Source organism: Uloborus diversus, chromosome 2, assembly GCF_026930045.1.
Source record: "Uloborus diversus isolate 005 chromosome 2, Udiv.v.3.1, whole genome shotgun sequence".
Classification (NCBI taxonomy): Eukaryota; Metazoa; Arthropoda; class Arachnida; order Araneae; family Uloboridae; genus Uloborus; species Uloborus diversus.
In genome coordinates, this window is record NC_072732.1 from 175,657,973 (window position 1) to 175,679,951 (window position 21,979).

General features: G+C 33.8%; 1 protein-coding gene across 1 annotated transcript in view; it reads left to right on the plus strand.

The window, feature by feature from the left end:
- The window catches only part of LOC129216170 (E3 ubiquitin-protein ligase RBBP6-like), a 66,721-nt gene extending 56,492 nt beyond the window's left edge, over nt 1-10,229 (plus strand). The window contains exons 14-15 of the mRNA XM_054850341.1: nt 5,328-5,493; nt 6,601-10,229. Coding sequence (XP_054706316.1) covers nt 5,328-5,493; nt 6,601-9,763 — 3,329 coding nt within the window. The 3' untranslated portion in view covers nt 9,764-10,229. The remainder of the gene's footprint in view (nt 1-5,327; nt 5,494-6,600) is intronic.
- The last annotated feature ends 11,750 nt before the right edge of the window (nt 10,230-21,979 follow it).

Genomic DNA, 21,979 nt, shown 5'->3' on the forward strand with positions numbered 1-21,979 from the left:
TCGTTTAAAGATATAAGATATTTCCTGCTTCCCTTATACACTGCTTGCAGGAGCTGAAAAAAACTTCTTTGCCAAATAGAAATTTTCTGCATTTGCTTTTCACCAATAACCTAGACACTTAACAGGTTTATTTGTCATCTTGAATAAGGAATTTTGCTTCGGAAAAACATTTAAAGATTTCATATGATTATGATTTGTGAAAATTATATGAAGTCTTATTATTGGCATATGTTTCAAAATTCAAACTACAGTTTACTTTCTCAAAAATGCATAGCTTTAAACCAACTGATATCAGAATTAAGAATTTTGTAGGTTTCATATTATTAATTTCTTTGCACATACATTGCGAAAATTATTGCTATTATTTTCAAATAAAACTGCTAAAATGAAAGTTTATTTTATGTACCTTTGTTCATGCCATTTATTTTGTTTGTTTTTTTTTATGGTTTGTCTTTCATTTATATAGTTGAGATTTCTCTTATAGACCAAGAGCTGACCCCCCAAAACACGATTTATCTCTTATATGGCTTGTGGCCGGTTAAAATAATAAAAAAATGCAATTTAAAACTTTGGCTCGAATCCCCCCCACTAATTTTGGGTCACACGGCTGCGTTGGTGGATGAAAGGTCAAAAAAATGAAAAATATCAAAGTGATGAGTTAAATGGCTAAAAACTATATAATAGCATTAAATTAATAAGAAAAAACCCGTAGCTAATTTCCCCCCCCCCCCCCAGCTATGTTGGGGCGAACGTGGTGCCCCCCAGGGGTAAAGTATCGATTATTAAACTTAAAAAAAAATGATCACTTTCGTGGGGGGGAATTTTACAGGGTATTAGTTTCATTATTTTGATAGCCAAAAAAAATTCCCCCCCAGTAACTATGGGTCAATTTGTCAAAAAAAATTTTTTTGTTCCTCTTTATTTGGTTCAAGTCGAGTATTATTCGAACTTACGCATGACTGTTTAAGTTGCAAAAAAACCCCCCAAAGTTTGAACGTTTTTTCATTAAAAAAAACTCGTAGCAATCCCCCCCCCCACACCTATGGAGGGGGTTGCTACGCGGTGCGCAGTTTTACAACGTGGTGCCCCCCCCCCCAGGGGTGAATTGTCGATTGATTAAATTAAAAATAAATGATCACTTTCGTGGAGGGAATTTTACAGAGTATACATTTAATTGCAAAACAAAATATCTCCTCCCCAGCAATTATAAGTCTACTAGCTGCATTGCCAGGCGTTGCACGGTCTACCTCAAAAATGTACGTATATTCGGCGTTCCAAGCATTTTATACAATTATATAAATTTTCTCGCTTTCATTACATTTCTTATTGCTGCTCCACTCTTATTAGTCAAAGCGCAATGTTGTATAGCCTATAGCCTTCTCAATAAATGGACTATTCAACATAAAATGAATTTTTCAGTTCGAACCCGTCGTCCCTGTAGACCAAGAGCTGAGCCCCCAAAACACGGTTTATCTGTTTTATGGCGGGTGGCCGGTTAAAATAATAAAAAAATGTGATTAAAAATTTTGGCTCTAATCCCCCCCCCTCCGCCCACTATTTTCGGGTCACACGCTGCATGGGTGGATGAAAGGTCAAAATAAAAGAAAAATATTAACATAAGTGAAATGGCTAAAAATTATATAATAACATTAAATTAATTTTAAAAAAACCACGTAGCAAATCTCCCCTCCAGCTATGTTGGGGCGAATGTGGGAGCCCCCCCCCCCCAGAAGTGAATATCGATTGTTAAAATTAAAAAAAAAAAAAAAAATCACTTTCATGGGGTTGGGGATGGGGAACTTTACAGGGTATTTGTTTCATTATTTTGATTTCCAAAAAATCTCCCCCCCCCCAGTAAGTATGGGTAAATTTGTCAAAAAAAAAAGTTTTTTGTTTCTCTTTATTTGGTCCGAGTCCAGTACTATTTGAACTTTCCCATGACCTCTTAAATTGTAAAAAACAATTTCAATTATTTATTCGGTAAAAAAAACACGTAGAAAATCCCCCCCCCCCCCAGCTATGTTAGGGCGAACTTGTTGCCCCCCAGGAGTGAATTATCGATTGATTAAATAAAAAAAAAAGATTACTTTCGTAGAGAGGAGGGATTTTCTCAGAGTTTACATTTGATTGTAGCCAGGAAAAAATATCCCCCCCCCCCAAAAAAAAATGTTTTGAATTTAAATTAGAAATTTTGAAATATTTTTCAAAATGAAAGGAAGCAATTCAGCGTCCGTACATCTGCTTCTACCACTGTGTGCTCAGCATGAAAAGAATGAAGGGGAAAGTATACGCCTGTGATGATTTCTTCTTCCTGTTTCGAGGGCAGTTTCGTCAGTGATCAACTGTAGCCAACACAGTGAAGTCGTTATAGCTGTTGGTTTTTCTTTTCGGAGCACGCTGTACCGCATCCTTAAACTGAAAACGTAAAAAAATCCTTTTTTCAAAAATATATTTTGATGTTTTTATATTATGAGTGTTTTAAAGGGTAATTTTAAGTGTAGCCAGCCACCAGATAAAAGATAATGTTTTGACAGAAACTTTATTTGAAGGAATAAAAGTTTCAAAGATTCGAAAACACTGAAAACTGAAATTCCGTGATTTAGATTTTTCCGAGTTCTTAACAGAAGCAGATTTATCTCATCGAGATTGCAAGAACATTTTTATCAAACTAGATAGACACTATCACAACCAATATGCTGAAGGTAAATAAATCTATATGAATTTCCAAATTATTATTTTAAAAATTCATTTAACGCATCGGATTAACATTTACAAGTAAAAACGTCGTTATTGCAATTTTAACATAAAATCACTTTTGTTTGTGAAATAAACTCATAATTACTGGGGTAGGGGGAGATTTTTTTTTTTGCAATTAAAACAATTAAATGTATACTCTGGAGATAATATACTAAATTATCTTTTATCTGGTGGCTGGCTACACTTCAAATTACCCTTTAAAACACTCATAATATAAAAACATCAAAATATATTTTTGAAAAAAGGATTTTTTTACGTTTTCAGTTTAAGGATGCGGTACAGCGTGCTCCGAAAAGAAAAACCAACAGCTATAACGACTTCACTGTGTTGGCTACAGTTGATCACTGACGAAACTGCCCTCGAAACAGCAAGAAGAAATCATCACAGGCGTATACTTTCCTCTTCATTCTTTTCATGCTGAGCACACAATGGTAGAAGCAGATGTACGGACGCTGTATTGCTTCCTTTCATTTTGAAAAATATTTCAAAATTTCTAATTTAAATTAAAAACATTTTTTTTGGGGGGGGGGGATTTTTTTTCCTGCTACAATCAAATGTAAACTCTGAGAAAATCCCTCCTCTCTACGAAAGTAATCTTTTTTTTTTTTATTTAATCAATCGATAATTCACTCCTGGGGGGCAACAAGTTCGCCCTAACATAGCTGGGGGGGGGGATTTTCTACGTGTTTTTTTTACCGAATAAATAATTGCAATTGTTTTTTACAATTTAAGAGGTCATGGGAAAATTCGAATAGTACTGGACTCGAACCAAATAAAGAGAAACAAAAAACTTTTTTTTTTGACAAATTTACCCATAGTTACTGGGGGGGGGAGATTTTTTGGAAATCAAAATAATGAAACAAATACCCTGTAAAGTTCCCCATCCCCCAACCCCACGAAAGTGATTTTTTTTTTTTAATTTTAACAATCGATATTCACTTCTGGGGGGGGGGGGGCTCCCACATTCGCCCCAACATAACTGAAGGGGAGATTTGCTACGTGGTTTTTTTTAATTAATTTAATGTTATTATATAATTTTTAGCCATTTCACTTATGTTAATATTTTTCTTTTATTTTGACCTTTCATCCACCCATGCAGCGTGTGACCCGAAAATAGTGGGCGGAGGGGGGGGGGGGATTAGAGCCAAAATTTTTAATCACATTTTTTTATTATTTTAACCGGCCACCCGCCATAAAACAGATAAGCCGTGTTTTGGGGGCTCAGCTCTTGGTCTACAGGGACGACGGGTTCGAACTGAAAAATTCATTTTGTGTTGAATAGTCCATTTATTGAGAAGGCTATAGGCTATATAACATTGCGCTTTGACTAATAAGAGTGGAGCAGCAATAAGAAATGTAATGAAAGCGAGAAAATTTATATAATTGTATAAAATGCTTGGAACGCCGAAAACACGTACATTTTTGAGGTAGACCGTGCAACGCCTGACAATGCAGCTAGTAGACTTATAATTGCTGGGGAGGAGATATTTTGTTTTGCAATTAAATGTATACTCTGTAAAATTCCCTCCACGAAAGTGATCATTTATTTTTAATTCAATCAATCGACAATTCACCCCTGGGGGGGGGGGGCACCACGTTGTAAAACTGCGCACCGCGTAGCAACCCCCCTCCATAGGTGTGGGGGGGGGGGATTGCTACGAGTTTTTTTTAATGAAAAAACGTTCAAACTTTGGGGGGTTTTTTTTGCAACTTAAACAGTCATGCGTAAGTTCGAATAATACTCGACTTGAACCAAATAAAGAGGAACAAAAAAAATTTTTTTTGACAAATTGACCCATAGTTACTGGGGGGGAATTTTTTTTGGCAATCAAAATAATGAAACTAATACCCTGTAAAATTCCCCCCCCCCACGAAAGTGATCATTTTTTTTTAAGTTTAATAATCGATACTTTACCCCTGGGGGGCACCACGTTCGCCCCAACATAGCTGGGGGGGAAATTAGCTACGGGTTTTTTCTTATTAATTTAATGCTATTATATAGTTTTTAGCCATTTAACTCATCACTTTGATATTTTTCATTTTTTTGACCTTTCATCCACCCACGCAGCCGTGTGACCCAAAATTAGTGGGGGGGATTCGAGCCAAAGTTTTAAATTGCATTTTTTTATTATTTTAATCGGCCACAAGCCATAAAAGAGATAAATCGTGTTTTGGGGGGTCAGCTCTTGGTCTATTAATTATGTGGGTTTTTTTAATGCCACTGTAATGCTATATTGTTTAGTTCTAATATAATGCTCTTGGGATTAGAAAAAAATCTGAATGGTGACATGAGTTTTAAAAATAGTAGTTCAATAAAAAAGGTTAACAATAAGTTAGCAAAAAGAGTTACCTGTCACAAGTCTACTTCAATGCATAACCTAGCATAAAAATAATTGTGATAGATTTTAATGTTTGTTATATTTACAATCAATTTAATTTTCTAAATTATTCTTGGTGCCTACAGAAACTATAAAATTTTCCTAAGATTCTTTAGCTGTCTTTTTAAAAAAAATGAAATCTTTATTAGATATTTATTTAAAAGACATATAATAATTAAAATATCAATGTAGGTGCCTCTCCAATTGAAACGTGTCAGATAGCTGCTCAACCTCCTCCCCCAGGTGTTGGTCCTTTGTTGCCTCCTGTTGCAAGTGATCCTGCTGTTACATTCCCTAGTCATAATCATACTTATAAAAAAGATGATCCTCTCAAAGATGTTAAGAAAGAAGATGGAAGGTAAGTTACATAAAAGCTACTTTTTGCATTTATTTTCAGAAAGTACAAACTGTTTGCGCCAGCATGGAACATGCAAATGTGCAGCCTGCATATGGCAATGCTTGTGAATCTCAAGAATTATATAACAGCGTTGATTATCCTGGCAACGGCAGACTCACTCTCAATTTCAACCTGTCTTTGGTCTGCTGCTGCAGAACTAGAACTTATGTCTGTCCCGCACTATTCGATTAACCAGATCATTTTTACATTTTGTCAATTAAATCTTGTACGTATGTATTTTGTAAATTAGTTCGGAATTAAGTTAACTCATTAGTACCTTAGCTAAAAAGTTATGCATAACATTTCAACTAATGAACAGATAATACATTATACAAAGTTAAGTTTATGTACTATTGCATTTTTATAACAAATTAATTTTCAACTTTAAAATACATAAGTGGTTTGTTCCATGTTAAATCACTACAATAATTTGACCTCTCCTTTTTATGTTTTGATAGATTTTGTTAGGGACATGACAGACAGTGCATTAACTTCTTTTTTTTCCTTAAATATGCCTGCCAGTTTTGAAAGTCAAAACACCTGGAATATATTCTAATTTGTGCTGAAATATAGGCCCTTCAATATTATTTTCAAAGATTTTTCACTATGATATGAAGGTCTAAGTAAAATTTATTTTAAATAAAATTTAAATTTCTCAAAATACGCAATTTCAAAAATTTTCAAAAATAATTAGTAGTTTATACTGTAATATAATGAAATCAGTTGATGAAAGAAACCATTGTGGGGCTCATAACACATTGCCACCTGTCATTATTCACCTTCAAAACCCACGTTATGCATTTGTACTGATTGTTCAAGAAGCAAAATATGTTAGAAATTGGAACTTCCCAATTTTTAGTGCATAGTGTTTAATTTAGTGAATTAGGTTTAACATTTATTTTCACATAAGCGGTTTAGATGTGCAGTTTTCTTCATATGCACATAGTCACATACTACCTCTCAGCTACCAACCCCTCCCCCAAATGTTTTTGTATATAGGAGTGCACCTGTGATGTGGGATATGTATTCGTATGTATGATATTAAACTCATTTTATGTTTCTTTTTAGGAGTATTGATGATAAAATAGAAGCTTTTCAAAGAGAACTTGAGAAAAGGGATCGAGAATACTCGAGGGATAGAGGTTCCCGCAGCAGAAGTAGGAGCACGATTCATGAAAGATCTCGTTCTTCTTCAAGATCACGTTCCTATTCATCTAAATCGTGGTCTCGATCTGCATCTCGAAGTACAACTAGGACATCACGGTCACGTTCTCGAACCCCATTCTCGAGCCGATCCCGCTCCCGTTCATATTCTCACTCAAGATCTAGGTCTTGGTCTAAACCTCGATCTTATTCTAGATCACGTTCCCGTACAAGAACAGAATCTTCGCGATCTCGTTCAAGATCACGAGCTGAATCTAGACTGCGCAGAAGGAATACTTCTAGAGATCGAATACGGTCTCCTAGAGGAAGAACACGATCACGTTCATTCTCTCCTAAAGATTATAGATCAGCATCTCACAAAGGAATATCATCGTATGCAAATAAGCATGGATATGGACCACCACAGTATGGGTCATCATATCAATCACAATATGGACCACCTCCCGTTTTGCCTCTTCCTGTTATGCGACCTTCAGCATTCCCTCCTCACCATGTACATCCATTACACATACCTGCACCATCTGTTCATACTAGGCCAGCTAATCACTATGGTATGGAACGTGGACCTAAGTACCCATTGCCATATAATGATTCTTATCCAATGTATGATATGTATCAACCAAAATATCCCCAAAGATTTGAGAGAGATCAGCGAGAGCAAAGAATAATAAGATATGATAAAAGGCAAGACTATGAAAGACAACAAAGACAAACAGAAGAAGAAATTCCTCATAGAATTCCTGGTTGGGTTGGGGATAGATCAAGACAGTATCGTCCTCGTTTTAGAGAAGATAGAGATCAGCAACGGAAAGAGATCAAAGAGTTGCCAAAAATAGCAGAAAGTGTTGTAAGAGTTGTTCATGTCAAAGAAAGTACTGAAGAGTCTCAGGTAAAAAAGAAAGACGAAAAAGTTGTGAAGCATAAAAAACATCACCATCATCATAAAAATAAAGAAGTTAAAAAAGTAGAGAAATCTGAAAACAAAATACCTGTAGTTATTGGAGCTGAAAAACCTACCGAACCTTCAAGGAACTTGATAAAAGTTGAAGTTGTGTCAGATAAAGTCATTGAAAGCAAACCTTCATCTGATTCGTTAAAAGTGTCAAAAAATCCAGAAAAATCGAAAGAAAAGAAGCATAAGCATAAAAAACATAAAGCTGGCAATGAACAAATTCCTAAAAAGAAAAAGTCAAATAAAAAAGAAAAATTAGAAGGCCTTACTAGCACAGATTCTGAGATGCCAGCCAAAGTTAAAGTCAAGAAGAAAAAAATTAAGCTAAAGCCTGTTATAGAAGTTAAAGAAGATGGTGATGCTGCTAAGGAAATAGAAAGCAAAACAGAATCAGACAATGTTAAATTAGAAACTGAAATTGAAAAAGTTGATGATACAACTGTTAAGAAAGAAACCCAAGAGCAGTCAGCTGATACCCTTAATCTTTTTGCTGAAGAAATAGAAAGCGAAGCTGGAATTTTTGGTTCAGATGCTGTACCTGAAGCTGACTCAACTGAAAATGTTGATAATAATCTATCTGTCAATAGTTCTGCAGCTGAGGTTGAAAAAACTGAAGAAGCTGTCATTAGTGAGGAAGAGGTCGTAGAGAGTGTTGAAGATGAAAATGTTTTACATGTTGATGTACCTGCTTTGTCAAAATGGGAAAGAGAAGAAATCGATGATGACTTTGTTGCTAAGCCACAAAGAAGGAGTGCTGTTGTTGTTCCAAAGGATGATAAAGGCTCTATTTCTTCTGATATTATTCATAGAGCTGAATTAGCTTTGTTATCAAAACCTTTCAAACCGAGAATAGAGACCAAAGAGAAAAATGAATCAAGGGGGTCAAGCATCACATCAAGTCCTGAAGCAGGCATTCCAAAGCATAAAGAAGTCCCAGAGCTTAAAAGTGTCGTAAATTCAGAAAAGTTAACTTCTCCAAACTTACAAGTCACTATATTAACTTCCAAAGATAGGCGATCTGTTCGTTCTAAAAAAGAAGATATTTTAAAAAGTGTTAGTGTTAAACACCAATCTAGACATTTAAAATCTGACAGATCAAATGCAAGTAGTAGGCAGCATGATGAGCAACATTTGCACCGGACAATAACTTTGCATGCTAGTAAGATTGAAGATAGGAGTAGGGAATTCAGAGATCATAGTAGTGATAGACGTGAAAGAAGATATAGCCCACTGAGAGAGCCAATGTCGTTCAAAAGAACATCTTCTCGTGAAGGAAGAGAAGTTAGTAGGAAAACCGAGTGGGACACCCGACGAGATGAAAACTTAAACCCTAAGGATGATCGTAAGTACAGGAGTATGGAATATGATCGTCATCCAAGAAGTGGCGATTACAATGCTCGCGATGTGAGTAGATCTGATCGAAGAAAAGTAATCACTGATCATGCTTCGCAGCCTAAAAGTAAGAGACCTAATGAAAGAGATGGATATCGATCGTTTGAAAGAGTACATAAGATTGTCAGTTATAGAAAATCTCGATCAAGAAGCTTAGAGTCATCTGAAAGCCATTCATCATACAAAAGAAAACCTAGTGAAAAGCAGCATGTTGACATACATGAAAGTCGGTCCAGGGAAAAAGGTCAAAATCTTCAAGGTAACGTACCTCAACGCAGAAAGCATTCTCCTATTAGAGCACCTGATAAACATGACTCTTTATCGGATCGTATCAAGCCTCCGAAAAGAGATTTTCATGATGATTTAAAATTTGAACCTGATTACGATGAATATAGTGATGTGGACGAAAGAGGTTCTGAAGCAAAAGAAAGACGTAAAAGAAGAAGTACTTCTCCTGGAGTTGAGAAGAAACGTTCCAAAATTGAAAAATTATCAAACATTCCAGAGTCAGTTGTGAAAGAAAAGTCGAACATTGTAAGTAGTGGTAGCTCTTCTGCTCAGAGTGAAAGTGATTCTTCAGAGTCAGATGAACAAAAAGGTTCTAAAAGTAAAAATTCTGATCCAGAACACAAACAAAAGCATAAAAAGTCGAAGCACAGAAAGCATAAGAAACACAAAAAGCATAAAAAGAAAAAAAGTCACAAATCTAAACAAAAAGAATAGTGTGATATTGCAGAGCTTTGTTCTTAAGTTTATGTTATGGTGACCAACTTAAATATGTATTTTACTTAAAGTGTCAAAATGTTATATAAGTTTTTTTTTTTTTTAAAGTACAAATTGTGTATGATGTGTTAAAGAGGATAAGACCTTCTAAATCTTGAAATCTTTGTTCAGTTTTCGTTTTACATTGTTTTATTTTTCTGTGTGACATGTGCCTGCAAACATGTACATATTGTGTGGGGGGGGATGTAAAGCAGCAACAAATGTATAAATCATTCAAATTCCTGTTAGGACTAGACCTGTAAAAAATATTAGGAGGTACTAAATTTCTTCTTCATCTGTTAAAAAATGTCTTGAATGCATTGTGCAAGAACTTTTTTTTCTGAAACAAATTATTATTCATCTCATTTGTGAATAAACCTCATTAATATATTTGTACATAAAATAGGTCATTTGTATAATAAATTGTTTGCTAGCCTTCGTAAATTTTTCGTTTCCTGTGTTTATTTTTTCATCATTATCTTTACTAGTATTATAAAGAGAGAGGGTGGATTTTTTCTTGTTTATATGTTCGAGGTAATCACCGGAACTACTGCACCTATTTGAAAAATTCTTTCACTGTATGAAAGGTGCTTTCTTTCAGAGTAACATAGGCTATAATTCGAAAAAATCCGATAAATAGTTCTTTTTTTATTTAAATTTAGGCCCAAATTTCACGGAAATTGCCAATTATTGGCTATTAAAGGGGTGAAAAATTACTTGCACATATTAATATATATCGTTAAAAAGGATAGAATTTTCTGCGTTCTAAACAATTTATTTCAATGCTCTAACTTAATTATGTCTAGAGTAATTTGCGTTTTTAGCTCGAACTTTTTTAGACTTATCTGAAATTTAGGCACTACTTTCTTCATTTAATCTGTCAATAAAAAGTGAAAGAATTGTTCCATAGTTTTCTTTTTGACAGCATTGGAAAAAGCGACATTTTTTACTCTAGATCTCTCTTGACCCATGGTCGAAAAAATTAGCTTCTATCTTCAAAGGAAAAAAGTTACAAGCGTTTTTAAATCAATTTCGAAATATGTCATTTTGATTCGGGTTATCAACCATTTTATTTTCGCGTTTCCATGGTTACGCTTTTTGAATCCATTGTTTATTTCCTTATTTTGCATCTGATTTCTTAAACTTATTTTATTTCGTGTTTTCATGGTTACGCTTTTAAAATCCATCTTTCGCATTTTAATTTCTTAAAAGTATTTTAGTATCTGTCGTCATTGTTTGGAAGGGTAATTTTGCATGGTGTTTTTTTTTCTTTTATTTAAGTTATTAAGTTATTCTTTTAATTAGTTGTTGAATATATGTCACTTGACACAATTTTTGTTCTCAAGGTAGACCGGGCAACGCAGCTCTTAATATATTAAGATTTGAAAGCTACTGTTAATGTGATTTTATACTTTTTTGTTTGTTTGGCGAAACATTTATTATTGCCAAAGAATAAACATCCGCTTCACTTGCAAAAGGGCTGTGTTCTGGTAGTGTGGTCACTTGGCACGTTATGCGCTGAGCAGTTCAGTCTAGGATTATTGTTTTAAGGCAACCATTAATGTAATTCATTGTTCTGGTGATTTGTTTTGAAAGAAAAGAAACTTTTGATTCGTTTTTATCCGAGTGAAATGTACGACATTTTCTTTTTTTCTGACGATGAATTTTGAATGTTCCACGGGATGTTTTCGTTAAATGGATGGATTATGATAACGTGGTTGCTGGGCAAGTTCGATGATAAACTATAGAGCTGCGGAATTATTTTTACATTTGAAAGATGTTATTTGATGTATTTTTTCGTTTATTTGGCAAAATATTTTAAATTGCAGTAAAAACCGCTTCACTCGCTAAATAGAGTTTTAAAGCAACTGTAAATCTAATTTAATGATTTGACAAAAAGTTTTAAATTCTAAAGAAACTTAAATAGTTTTTTTTTTTTTTTGAAAAGGTGTGTACGCATTTTATACAAAGAAAAGCGATCATTTGGGATCAGAGGGGGAGGACGGAGGGGGCATCAATTTTTTTATTCAACGGACTTCCATTAAATTTTTAGCATGGCCATCGCTGTGTGGGTACTGCTAGTACTATGATAAAGTAAACTTAGTGTCTCAGTGACCTCTCATTTACCTGAACATGGTGAAATACCACAAAAGTGAATTAAAACTGAAACATAAGGGAGGATAACCTGTCAAGGGCAGATCCAGAAAAAGGGTGTCAAGTTTAACTGACAGGCGTTCGTTATACTTTCCACATATAAAATAATTAGTAAGAAGGAAGGAATATGAAGTGTAAGTTAAGTCTACTGTTAAATATATAATGCACAGCAATTAAATTTTTTCATGGGATTGTATTAAATTGTATCTATGTCTCAGAATAACATTAAGACGTTTGCAAACTCCTGATTATCCGCTTAATAGGGTGGTACGGTAACCGCGGTAAAAACAAATACAGTGACCTCTCACTTATACGCAACCAAAGGGGCAACGAAATTTTCGCGCATAAGTGAAAAACCCCCAAAATAAGCTTAAATACAGTAAGTTATCAACAGTTATAGTAATACTAAGAGTACACTACTGATACTAATGAATAAATACGCACATAATTTCCATTTATGCATTGTAATTGAATAAAAATGTAAAATTTGAAGTTGCACGTTTTGTCATTTTTTATACACTGTAGTATGTAAGCAAATTCCACAAAACCTAAAAACTGTCGCGTGATCAGTGTCATAGTCTGTGAGGATACAAAAGATCCTCGATAGGCTATGTCAATGCTTTCCGCTTCACCACGACTTTTAGGAAGGTCAACCTTTTCGCATGTAACCCATTCTCCTCTTTCGATGTCAGTCACCAAGACTAACTGCACCCCCAATCGCACACTTGCGCAAAAAAAATGCGTTCTTGGAAACATTTTGAACATTGGAATAAAGGTGTGTGAAAGCATTCCAAGGGACATCAAGTAGGGTATAAATCTTCCGATAAGTAAAGCGTGAATAGGCGATTTAACCAAAACTTTAAAAAAAATTATCGCGCATAAGTAAAAGGTTTATTTTAGGTTTCGCGTATAAATGAACAAAAGTTAACATTGTTTTCCTATATCGCTGGCTGGGCCCGTGAAAAAAACGCGCATAAGTTAAAAACGCTTATAACAGAGGTCGCGTATAAGCGAGAGATCACTGTAGTTAAAAAACTATACATGCTAATGTATTCAATAGCTAAAAAATATAACTAACACTCACACATACATTTAAAGTATAGCTAAAAACAATAACATTGAAAACTATACACCCAAACCTGTTTTCATGCGATGAATAGGGATGGAAACTCTAGGGCTCAAGAGTATAGCGGTGCTCATCCACTAGCTCATCAACATATTTATTAGGGAGCAGAGAAATCCACATCTTAAGTAAGCAGAAGAGAAGTAACTAATATTAAGTTAAAAAATTCAAAAGAAACTTGAGCCCGATGCCTAGCTTTATATTAAGATGAACCTCGCAAGTCAGAACATGTATAAAATTAAATTTATTTATATTTTCTTTCATTATTTTATTTTTCCGAGATAACTTGGGAAAGCACGAAAAAGGGAATACAATCACAACTACTAAGTTTTGTTATTGCAAAAGCAGAATCAAGAGAAAAAAATGAATATCTTTTGAAGAGCCTTGCTTGCTAAAACCAGTTACAAGTATTTTATTTGATAACAAATAGAAACTGGAAACGGATAAAAATTTTGCGCTAAAAAAATTAGAAAAGGTGCAAATTTTTACGGATTTTAATTATTTTCTATGGTAATAAAAGGTCTACATCGATTAGGCCTAGCTGGTGGTGGATGGAACCGGCGGGCCGCATTGGATTTTGCAATTAAATAGTATAAAAATAAATCCATGATTTTTCCTTCTTTTCATCGTATAAATAATCATGATAGTTTCATAGGGACCGCCAACATATTTCATTCCTAGATTTTTAAAAATATCATCCTGCAAATCACAGATTATTTGGAAGAAAATGTGTGGGCCGCCGAAGCATGTTTGAAATAGAAAATAAAAATTAAAATGTAGTGAGCGAGATTGAAATTATACAAATGAATAGTCACACCAGTAGTTCTAAGCAGGACTGAGGAGTCGGAAGAAAAATGACCGACTCCAACTTCGGGAATTTTAAAGCCTTCGACTCCGATTCCACAAGAACTGACAGGGTTGCAGATTTTAATTGAAAATGATGGACCCCGACTCTTGAAGTTTTAAACTTTCGACTCCGACTTCTTGACCTCAAAATCAGTCCGACTCCAACTTCTCAGACTTGGTTCTAAGTTTTGAATGCACAAAACGAAAGTAATGTGTGTGTGTTGTGTAATCAAAAAAAAAAATTAATTAAAAAAAAAAACGAAACTTAATAGTATGGTCAGCACTATGCTAAACTTAATAAACAAACGAAGGTGAAAAATCGCGAATCTCGTTTTTTAAATTCAATGGTTTGCCGTAGTACTGAAAAAAGGCTATTACTACTTCGAACAATAAATTTTACACTTAAAGTTATCTATAAAAATTAATACATTAAAAATAACTAAACGCGTCTAATGGACAAAATTTTGTTTTGGCTCTCCTGAAAAGAGCCAATTTTCAGATTCGTTAGTTCAGCATGGTGCCGACGATATTACGCAATAAACAAATTTATTAAGTATCAAAGTGATTAACATTAATTGCACCAATTTTATCTTGTGTAAGGTTTTTTCTTTTTTTTTTTTTTTTCAAATTTACTATATACCTACCTTTTTTTATTTTTAAAATATTTTGAAGCACTTTTCATAATTCGAAAATGCATAACCATTAGTTTCAAACTTTTTATTGATCATGTCAGTTGAAATCTGTCATACTTTCAAATTTTAAGTTTGCACTCACTTTCCAGACCAAGAGGAAAAAGTGTAAATTCTAAGTCTTACCCCAAAATTCCCATACATGGAGCTTTTTTGCAGATCTACGGAGTCGGAGGGAAAATGGTCGACTCCAACTTCAAAAATTTTAGAGCACTCAACTCCGACTCCGTTACCCTAACGTCAGTTCGATTCCAACTCTCACTCCGACCCAGCAATCACTGGCAGTGTTACGGCCATTGGGGGAAAATGACTCCAACTCTGACTCTTGTCATTATTAACCAACAAATTCCGATTCAGACTCCTTCTCTCCAAAATCACTCCGACTCCGCAGCACTCCTTTTTTTACACTATTTTAGCACTTGAAAAAAAGCATATTAAAAAAAAAATAGAACATAACTTGCAAAAAAAAACTTAAACAAGACGGAGCCTGGTACCAGTTTGTAAGTTGGTTTGATCGATTTCGAAGGAGCAATGTTGACTTTCGAATTAGACCTGGTCCAATCAAATAATTACAGCTGTATGGACTAAGCGCAGCTTATTGCAGGCTTTACTCTAAGTTAGAAACATGAGTTTCAACTACATGATAACATCTGAAAAAATGAAATTTGGAAGCAAAATATATTTTCAATTGCCTTTAGCACATGATTTATTTATTTATTTAATTTGGCCTTTTCCAAAAGGTTCGCCCCTCCCCTTCCTCCAGACATTTTTCTCAAAAAGAACCCAAACCTGATGCAATACCAACACGACGCTTAATAACCCAATGATTGTTTAGTACTGCCAAACTCGATGTTTACTAAATCATTCTCATTTCTACTTCATTCCCAGCAAAACTATTATGCCCCCTAGTATGATCCAAACTAGGGGGCAAACAAAATCAATATAAGTTTTTGAGAAACATGTATTTAAAATGTTAAACATGTATTTGCTTTTATTACATTAGTCAAAAGAATTTTTTTCTTGCGTTTAGCATTTGCCGACAAAAAATCATTACACTAAAAAATTAAATCTACTTTAGTACGCTTCCTTGTATGAGGTAAAAGGATCGTTTACTCATCGATGTTTTGTTGTAGAATAATCCAACAATAATCAGATAAATTTTAAATAACTATAGCAATAACTTACTTGTAACTACAGAGTGAAAATGAAAGATAATATTGCAGTTATTTACCCAGAGAAGTATTTTAAAACGCATCAGTAGTGTGTCTGCACTGGCTGAAGTGCTGTTTAGCAAATGTAATAGAAAAGGAAAAATCTCCGAAGTATGTTTTTTCTCCGATGACCCCCCCCCCCCTCCGTCTCGTCCTGGCTGTTGTCATTCGGTACGTATTTGTCTCGTAACCCGATAACCAGATGACGACGCCTTAGGTCCATTGCTTAAGTCTGACCGGAAATCACCACTACATTCGGCGGATAGTCAAGGGGAGATTGTACTCTTTTATTAGTCGTCGAAACCAGCTCATCGATAAATAGAAATTTCAAGGATGAAAAACACACCATTTCCCCCGTAGCAATAGCTATCCCTTATTTTATCACCATCTGGGCGACGTTAAAAGGGGACTTATGGTCTCGGGCTAAATTGAAGGTGTCAAGGTGGGTGGCCCCGAAGGGAATTTATTTTTTGTTTCCTTTTTTTTTAAAAATATTTAAGATACTTCTACTTTTTTCTACTAATGTTTTTCGAGTTCATATCCGAGGAAAAAAAATTTCATTTATGATAAACACCAAAGCAAACAGATTCCCCGACGAAATACAAAATTTTCCCCGACGGGGGGGCAAGACGTTTCCGACAGGGGGGCAATTGCCCCCCCTGCCCCTCCCTTGGAGCCACGTCTGGTCATAAGCATCCATGCAAAAAGCATTGAACTTTCTTTTCTTTTATGCATACTTGTAATATATTTTTTTAATTGCATAAAGAAAACCCTTTCTTATATTTTGTTGAACATACCTTGAAAATTTAAGAAACTTATAAAATGTTTATCTGATGCAGTTTTGTTAAATATATTCTATTGAGGGCAAAAAGTGTTGTAGAATTTCCAATCCAGCAATTTGTTTCCCATACAAATGTTTTCCCGACTTCTGCCGCTCATTAAACGACTATTTTTGCAAACATCATCTGAAGTTTGAATCATTTTCTTCGTGTATCTGCAAGAACAGCATGAAAAACTTTGTGTTTCATATGAGGCAGGGAGAAGAGAAGGGATGTAAACAGACATTTTACATCCCTTCTTTAAGTAAAACACGTTTAAGTTAGGTAGGCTTTCATTGAAAAGTTTTACTAAATCATGCTGTATAACAGAACCTACCAGGGCTACTAGTACTATTTCTTGCCCCAAGACAGAAGAGAGGTTCACCTACATTTGTACTGGTTATCTCCAAATTTTTAATTTTGTCTCGTAGGTTAGGGTTAAGGTTTAGGCATTAGGTTTAAATTTTCACTCAAGGTTTCAGTTTTCATACATTCAGCAATTGAGAAAGTGGTAAAATTCATAAATATTTTTGAAAACCATCACTGAAATTTAAGCTTTAAACAATTACGCATTAGATAAAAATAGAGAAAGTATTAGATTCGAAAACATGTTGGAGTAGCATAAATGCAAGTTACAACACTTCTGTAAGCTTAAGGAATGCACTCAAACTTTAACTTACAAAAATTGCAGAATGTTTTTTTCCTAAGGAGAAAGAAATGAAATACCTAAATTTATTTAAATATTCGGTACAACTTTAAATGAGGATACGGAAACTTGGATGATATACAATAAGTTAGGCTGCTCAAATTTTTGAATGTCTTTTTAAAGTGATAGGTACAATTAACTAAGTTATCCCAAATTTTTTACTGAGACTGCGATTTGGTAAAACCAAGTAGTGTGCTCAAAAGCATTGATACAATGATCAACGTAAATGAAGAAGCCAGGGTTATTATAATGCAAGTTAAATTGGATACAGCAAAACTCATAACCAATAGACATTGTTTTTGTCGAAGTTCTTGAGGAAAAACGAAGCATAAGAGAAAAAAATATTTCAGAAGGTGATGAAGTTAATGGGGAAGTTTTGCTATATGTCCACTTCATCTCAGTAAAACCAACTGCAGTGGAGACACAGACACACATATGTTTTCATCAAGCGCATTATTTTTTGAGCAAAAATCCTTTCCCATCCCAAACCAGTGATGCTTTGTTAAGACACATGGGATTTTTTTAGGGCACACTTTTGCATACCAAACAATAGTTGCTAATTGGCATCTTGACTTTTTAGTGCTCTACAATTGGTATACGGAATTCGAGAAAACTACTAATTGAAGTAACAAAAGCAGTCCTTCCTAAGAAGCACAAATTTTTCTACTTGACATTAAAATTTATTTTTTAGAAGAATAAAGTCAGTCCTGCGGGATTGGAAATGCTAGTTTTAATGCCATGCTGTTGTTTTAGGTCACTTAGCGAGCATGACCACTCTTAATTTTTTGTAAAAATGATCCAGCTAGAGCAGCGGTTCCCAACCCATGGGCCGACAACAGCCTGTTACTGGGCCCTGGACACTGGTTGAGAACCTGAAACAAGATAAATCTTGGGGTATTAATTTCCCTTTTTTGTGAAAATTTACTTACTAGATATACCGTCACTCAGAAACTCGCCTAGGCTCATCGCCAATAAGGAACTATAGGATTAAGATTTTACATATTTCTTAGGAACTTTCCCTTATAATTGAAGATGAAATTTAATGAATCAGAAACTTCTTTAATGAAAATTACCAAAGAAACTAGTAATTAGCTTCAAGCTCCAAGTTAAAACGCTCCTCCTTTGCTAAACAGGCACGGCTAACTAGTGAATTGAGCACTTGAGGGGCTTTTTGTCAACCTACCTATTTGAATGAGACTTTTCATTCCAGTTTAAAAAAGAAAGAATAATATAGAAATACATTGAACGTGATGAATTATTTGAGACTAAAACAATCCAGATATCAATTCCCTCGTAGTGGAAAAACAATACTAAAAATCCTATGGAGATTTAACTTTAATGACTTATTTTTGAGTTTCCTTACAGCTATGCCAGCTAAGTGAATGCAATCAAGTTATTTTCGTGATAAAAAATTATTTTGAAAATTGTTCTTGTACAATATATTTATATCTGTGGTGTAACATAAGGGGAGAAGGGAATTAACATCTCGAGAACTCATGTTTTTAACGAACTTACAGTCCCTATAAGGTGTATTATTTACACTTAAGGATAGTAATGAACAGCTGCCCCCCCCCCCAGAAAGTAAATTTTGACTGTGCAAGTAATGTGTAGTAGTTAGTGGGCCTCAATATTGTTTCTTACAAAACTTGTGAGATGCACAATCAAAAAGGTTGGGAATTGCTGAGCTAGAGTGATAAAATTATTTTGTTCTGGCTATTATGGACTGATGATCACTAACAAAGGTGAAGCAAGCTTTCCAATGTTTCAATTTAAATTATAGCCGGAAAAAATCAGACTAAAGATATACTGCACAGAATAACACATTTATTTTGTAAGTATAGTTTCAAATCATTTTCCAAAATTTTTGCACAAAACCTTAAAACAAATATCACATAAAAAATGGGAGAAAATGAAACTTCACAAAAAACCTATATGAATAAGAATAACATGAAATTCATTTAACAAGAAACCATTCAACAACATATTTAAATTTCCTCCCACCATTAAAATGCTATTAGAAGTCGCTTAAACGTGCACCAGACAATTGCACAAGCCACCTTAATGCATATTATTGTATTTTCTTCCTTTTAAAAGTTCATGTATCTGATGATTCATTACATACCTTTAATGCTTATATATTTTCAAAAACATGAGTGCAATGTCTTAATTTAGCACAAACCATTGAAGTTGATAACTTATTTCTAACAACATTTACAGTACATATGCAGGCAAGGCTCCTGGGATAAATGGCAGATTTCGGGTGCGACATATGTCAAGAGTTGAAACTTTTTTTTTTTAAAGTATGGGAAAAAAAAAGAGTATGTACCAGTGCTTGGATGGATATGAAAAACGTAGTTCGGAATTTAACAAGAAATTCAACTTAATTTTAGAGGTGGCAAATTTCGGGATTTAAAAGTCTTTTAAAAATATCAATATTTGTTTCAGTGCTAGAAGATATAGTCTATTTTTATGTTAAAAAAAATAAAGTGTGTACCAGTGCTTAAATATGCAGAACCTAGTTTGGAATTGAATTAGAAACTCACTTTAATTTTAAGCACTTTACTATTATTTTATCATTATTTTATATTATTATTATTATTATTCAATGGAGGGGGGGGGCGGCACTTGTTAATATCGCCTAGGAGGGTAGAACTACTAGAGCTGGCCCTGTACATATATGACCCCTAAGCAAAAACTTTCTAATTAGAAACTCTGCCAATGTAACTGAGGCCATAAAATGCAATGAAATTATTAATTTAATATATAGATAAATGATACATGTGCCAAAATAAATAAAGTAAAATAATAATAAAATTATCTTGTTTTCATATTAGGAAAATTTTCTTGATGAAAACTTTTGTATTGTTCTTTGAGGTAATAAGAAATATACCAGTTATTAAATTTTTGCATTTTTTTCATTGATTAAAAAAAGAAGAAAAAAAGAAACTTTTTGTAAGAAAAATAATATTTCTACTTCAATGGTCTGAAATATATTTTTTGAACTTTTAATTTTTCGAGAGACAATGTATGACGAGATTTTCAATGAGTTACACAAACTCGAAGTTATACTGTATCTGTATTTGACTGCAATTGTAATGTAGAGAAATAATTTTTTTAAGGTACATTTTTTTTAAAGACATTGCTTGTAATGAAAAAAAAACAATGCTTCGTCCATGTGGATTAAAATTCATTTTTAAGCAATGAAACAGTCGAACCTCATTAAACGACATTCACGGTACCATGAGAATCATTTTAGGTTAACCAAATTTCAACTTATCTGAAAAATTATTAAGTGATTTTTAATGCCCAGGGCGGTCATTCCAAGCTTGTCAGCATGCGAGAACGAGATTTTCGCTCACGTGATCGGTTGTGATGTAGAAATGTCGCGAAGTAGCATTTTAATCTACTCGAACCTAGCCACAAGCTAGCCACAAGCTAGGTTCGAGTAGATTAAAATGCTACTTCGCGACATTTCTACGTCAGAACCGATCACGTGAGCGAAAATCTCGATCTTGAAAGCTGACGAGCTTGGAATGACCGCCCAGGAACAAACAAGTATTTCATGTAAAGTGATTTCACTTCAAAAAGGTTGAACTGTATCTGCAATTTTAAAAACACTCTTAGAATAAATAAAAAAAAAGAAGATAAATAAATAAATAAATACATAGTAACTCATTTACATATATAATAAAATGCAAACATTTTTTTTTTTTTCGCATTTAATGAAACAAACTAAATGTCAATTCCCGCTTCTAACATAATAAAGTTACAACTCAAAACCAATTAGGTTTACAAGAGAGGCATTAGAAATTTTTTAACAATATTTAAAATGTGTTATCATTATGACTTATTTGTCTGAGGCTAAATAACATTTTGGATTATTTAATCCTAAACTGAACTATTTCAATTTTTTAAAAAACTAATGCAAATAAAAAAAAGTATCATTAGCACGCAAAGCAAAATTCTGCAAAATATATCTAATCTTTGTCCATTGACACAATATTTTGAGTCGCAGCTTTCTTTCATTTTGGATGCAAAATCATGAAAACATTTGAAAGAACAGTTACACAATGAAATTACTTAAAAATGGATGCCGAAAATCCATAGCTTGGGACTAGCAGATTTTACAGAGACAGACTTTACTTTGTTGAATAATACTAGACTGGATGGAATGAATTTGTCCGTTGCATCTATTTGAATTTCAAAATAATTATCAGCGAAAAAAAAAAAATCGGGGAAAAAAAAGGATTCAGCTATATTACACATCAATTATAATTATTTCTGTCATTGGACAACAGATTTAATGGCAGACAATAACAAATTAATGTTATTTTTCTACACAAATTTTTTATAAAATAGTTAAAAAGCATTAAAAAAAATACTTAAAATTAGATTACAGTGCCAATTTTCCATTTGTGCAAATCCCTGCAATGTGAAGGGAAACAAAATGCAAACTTAACTTTAAAAATTAAGTATCTAATACTGTAGTTCTTAAAATTTCATAGTAAAATAAGTTATTCAATTTAAAAATGAAAACTACAAATTTGATGGCTTATATTTGGGAGCCAATATGGATTTTAGGGACTTACACATTTTTGGGTAGTGGATTTTTGGCATCTTAATGTAAAAC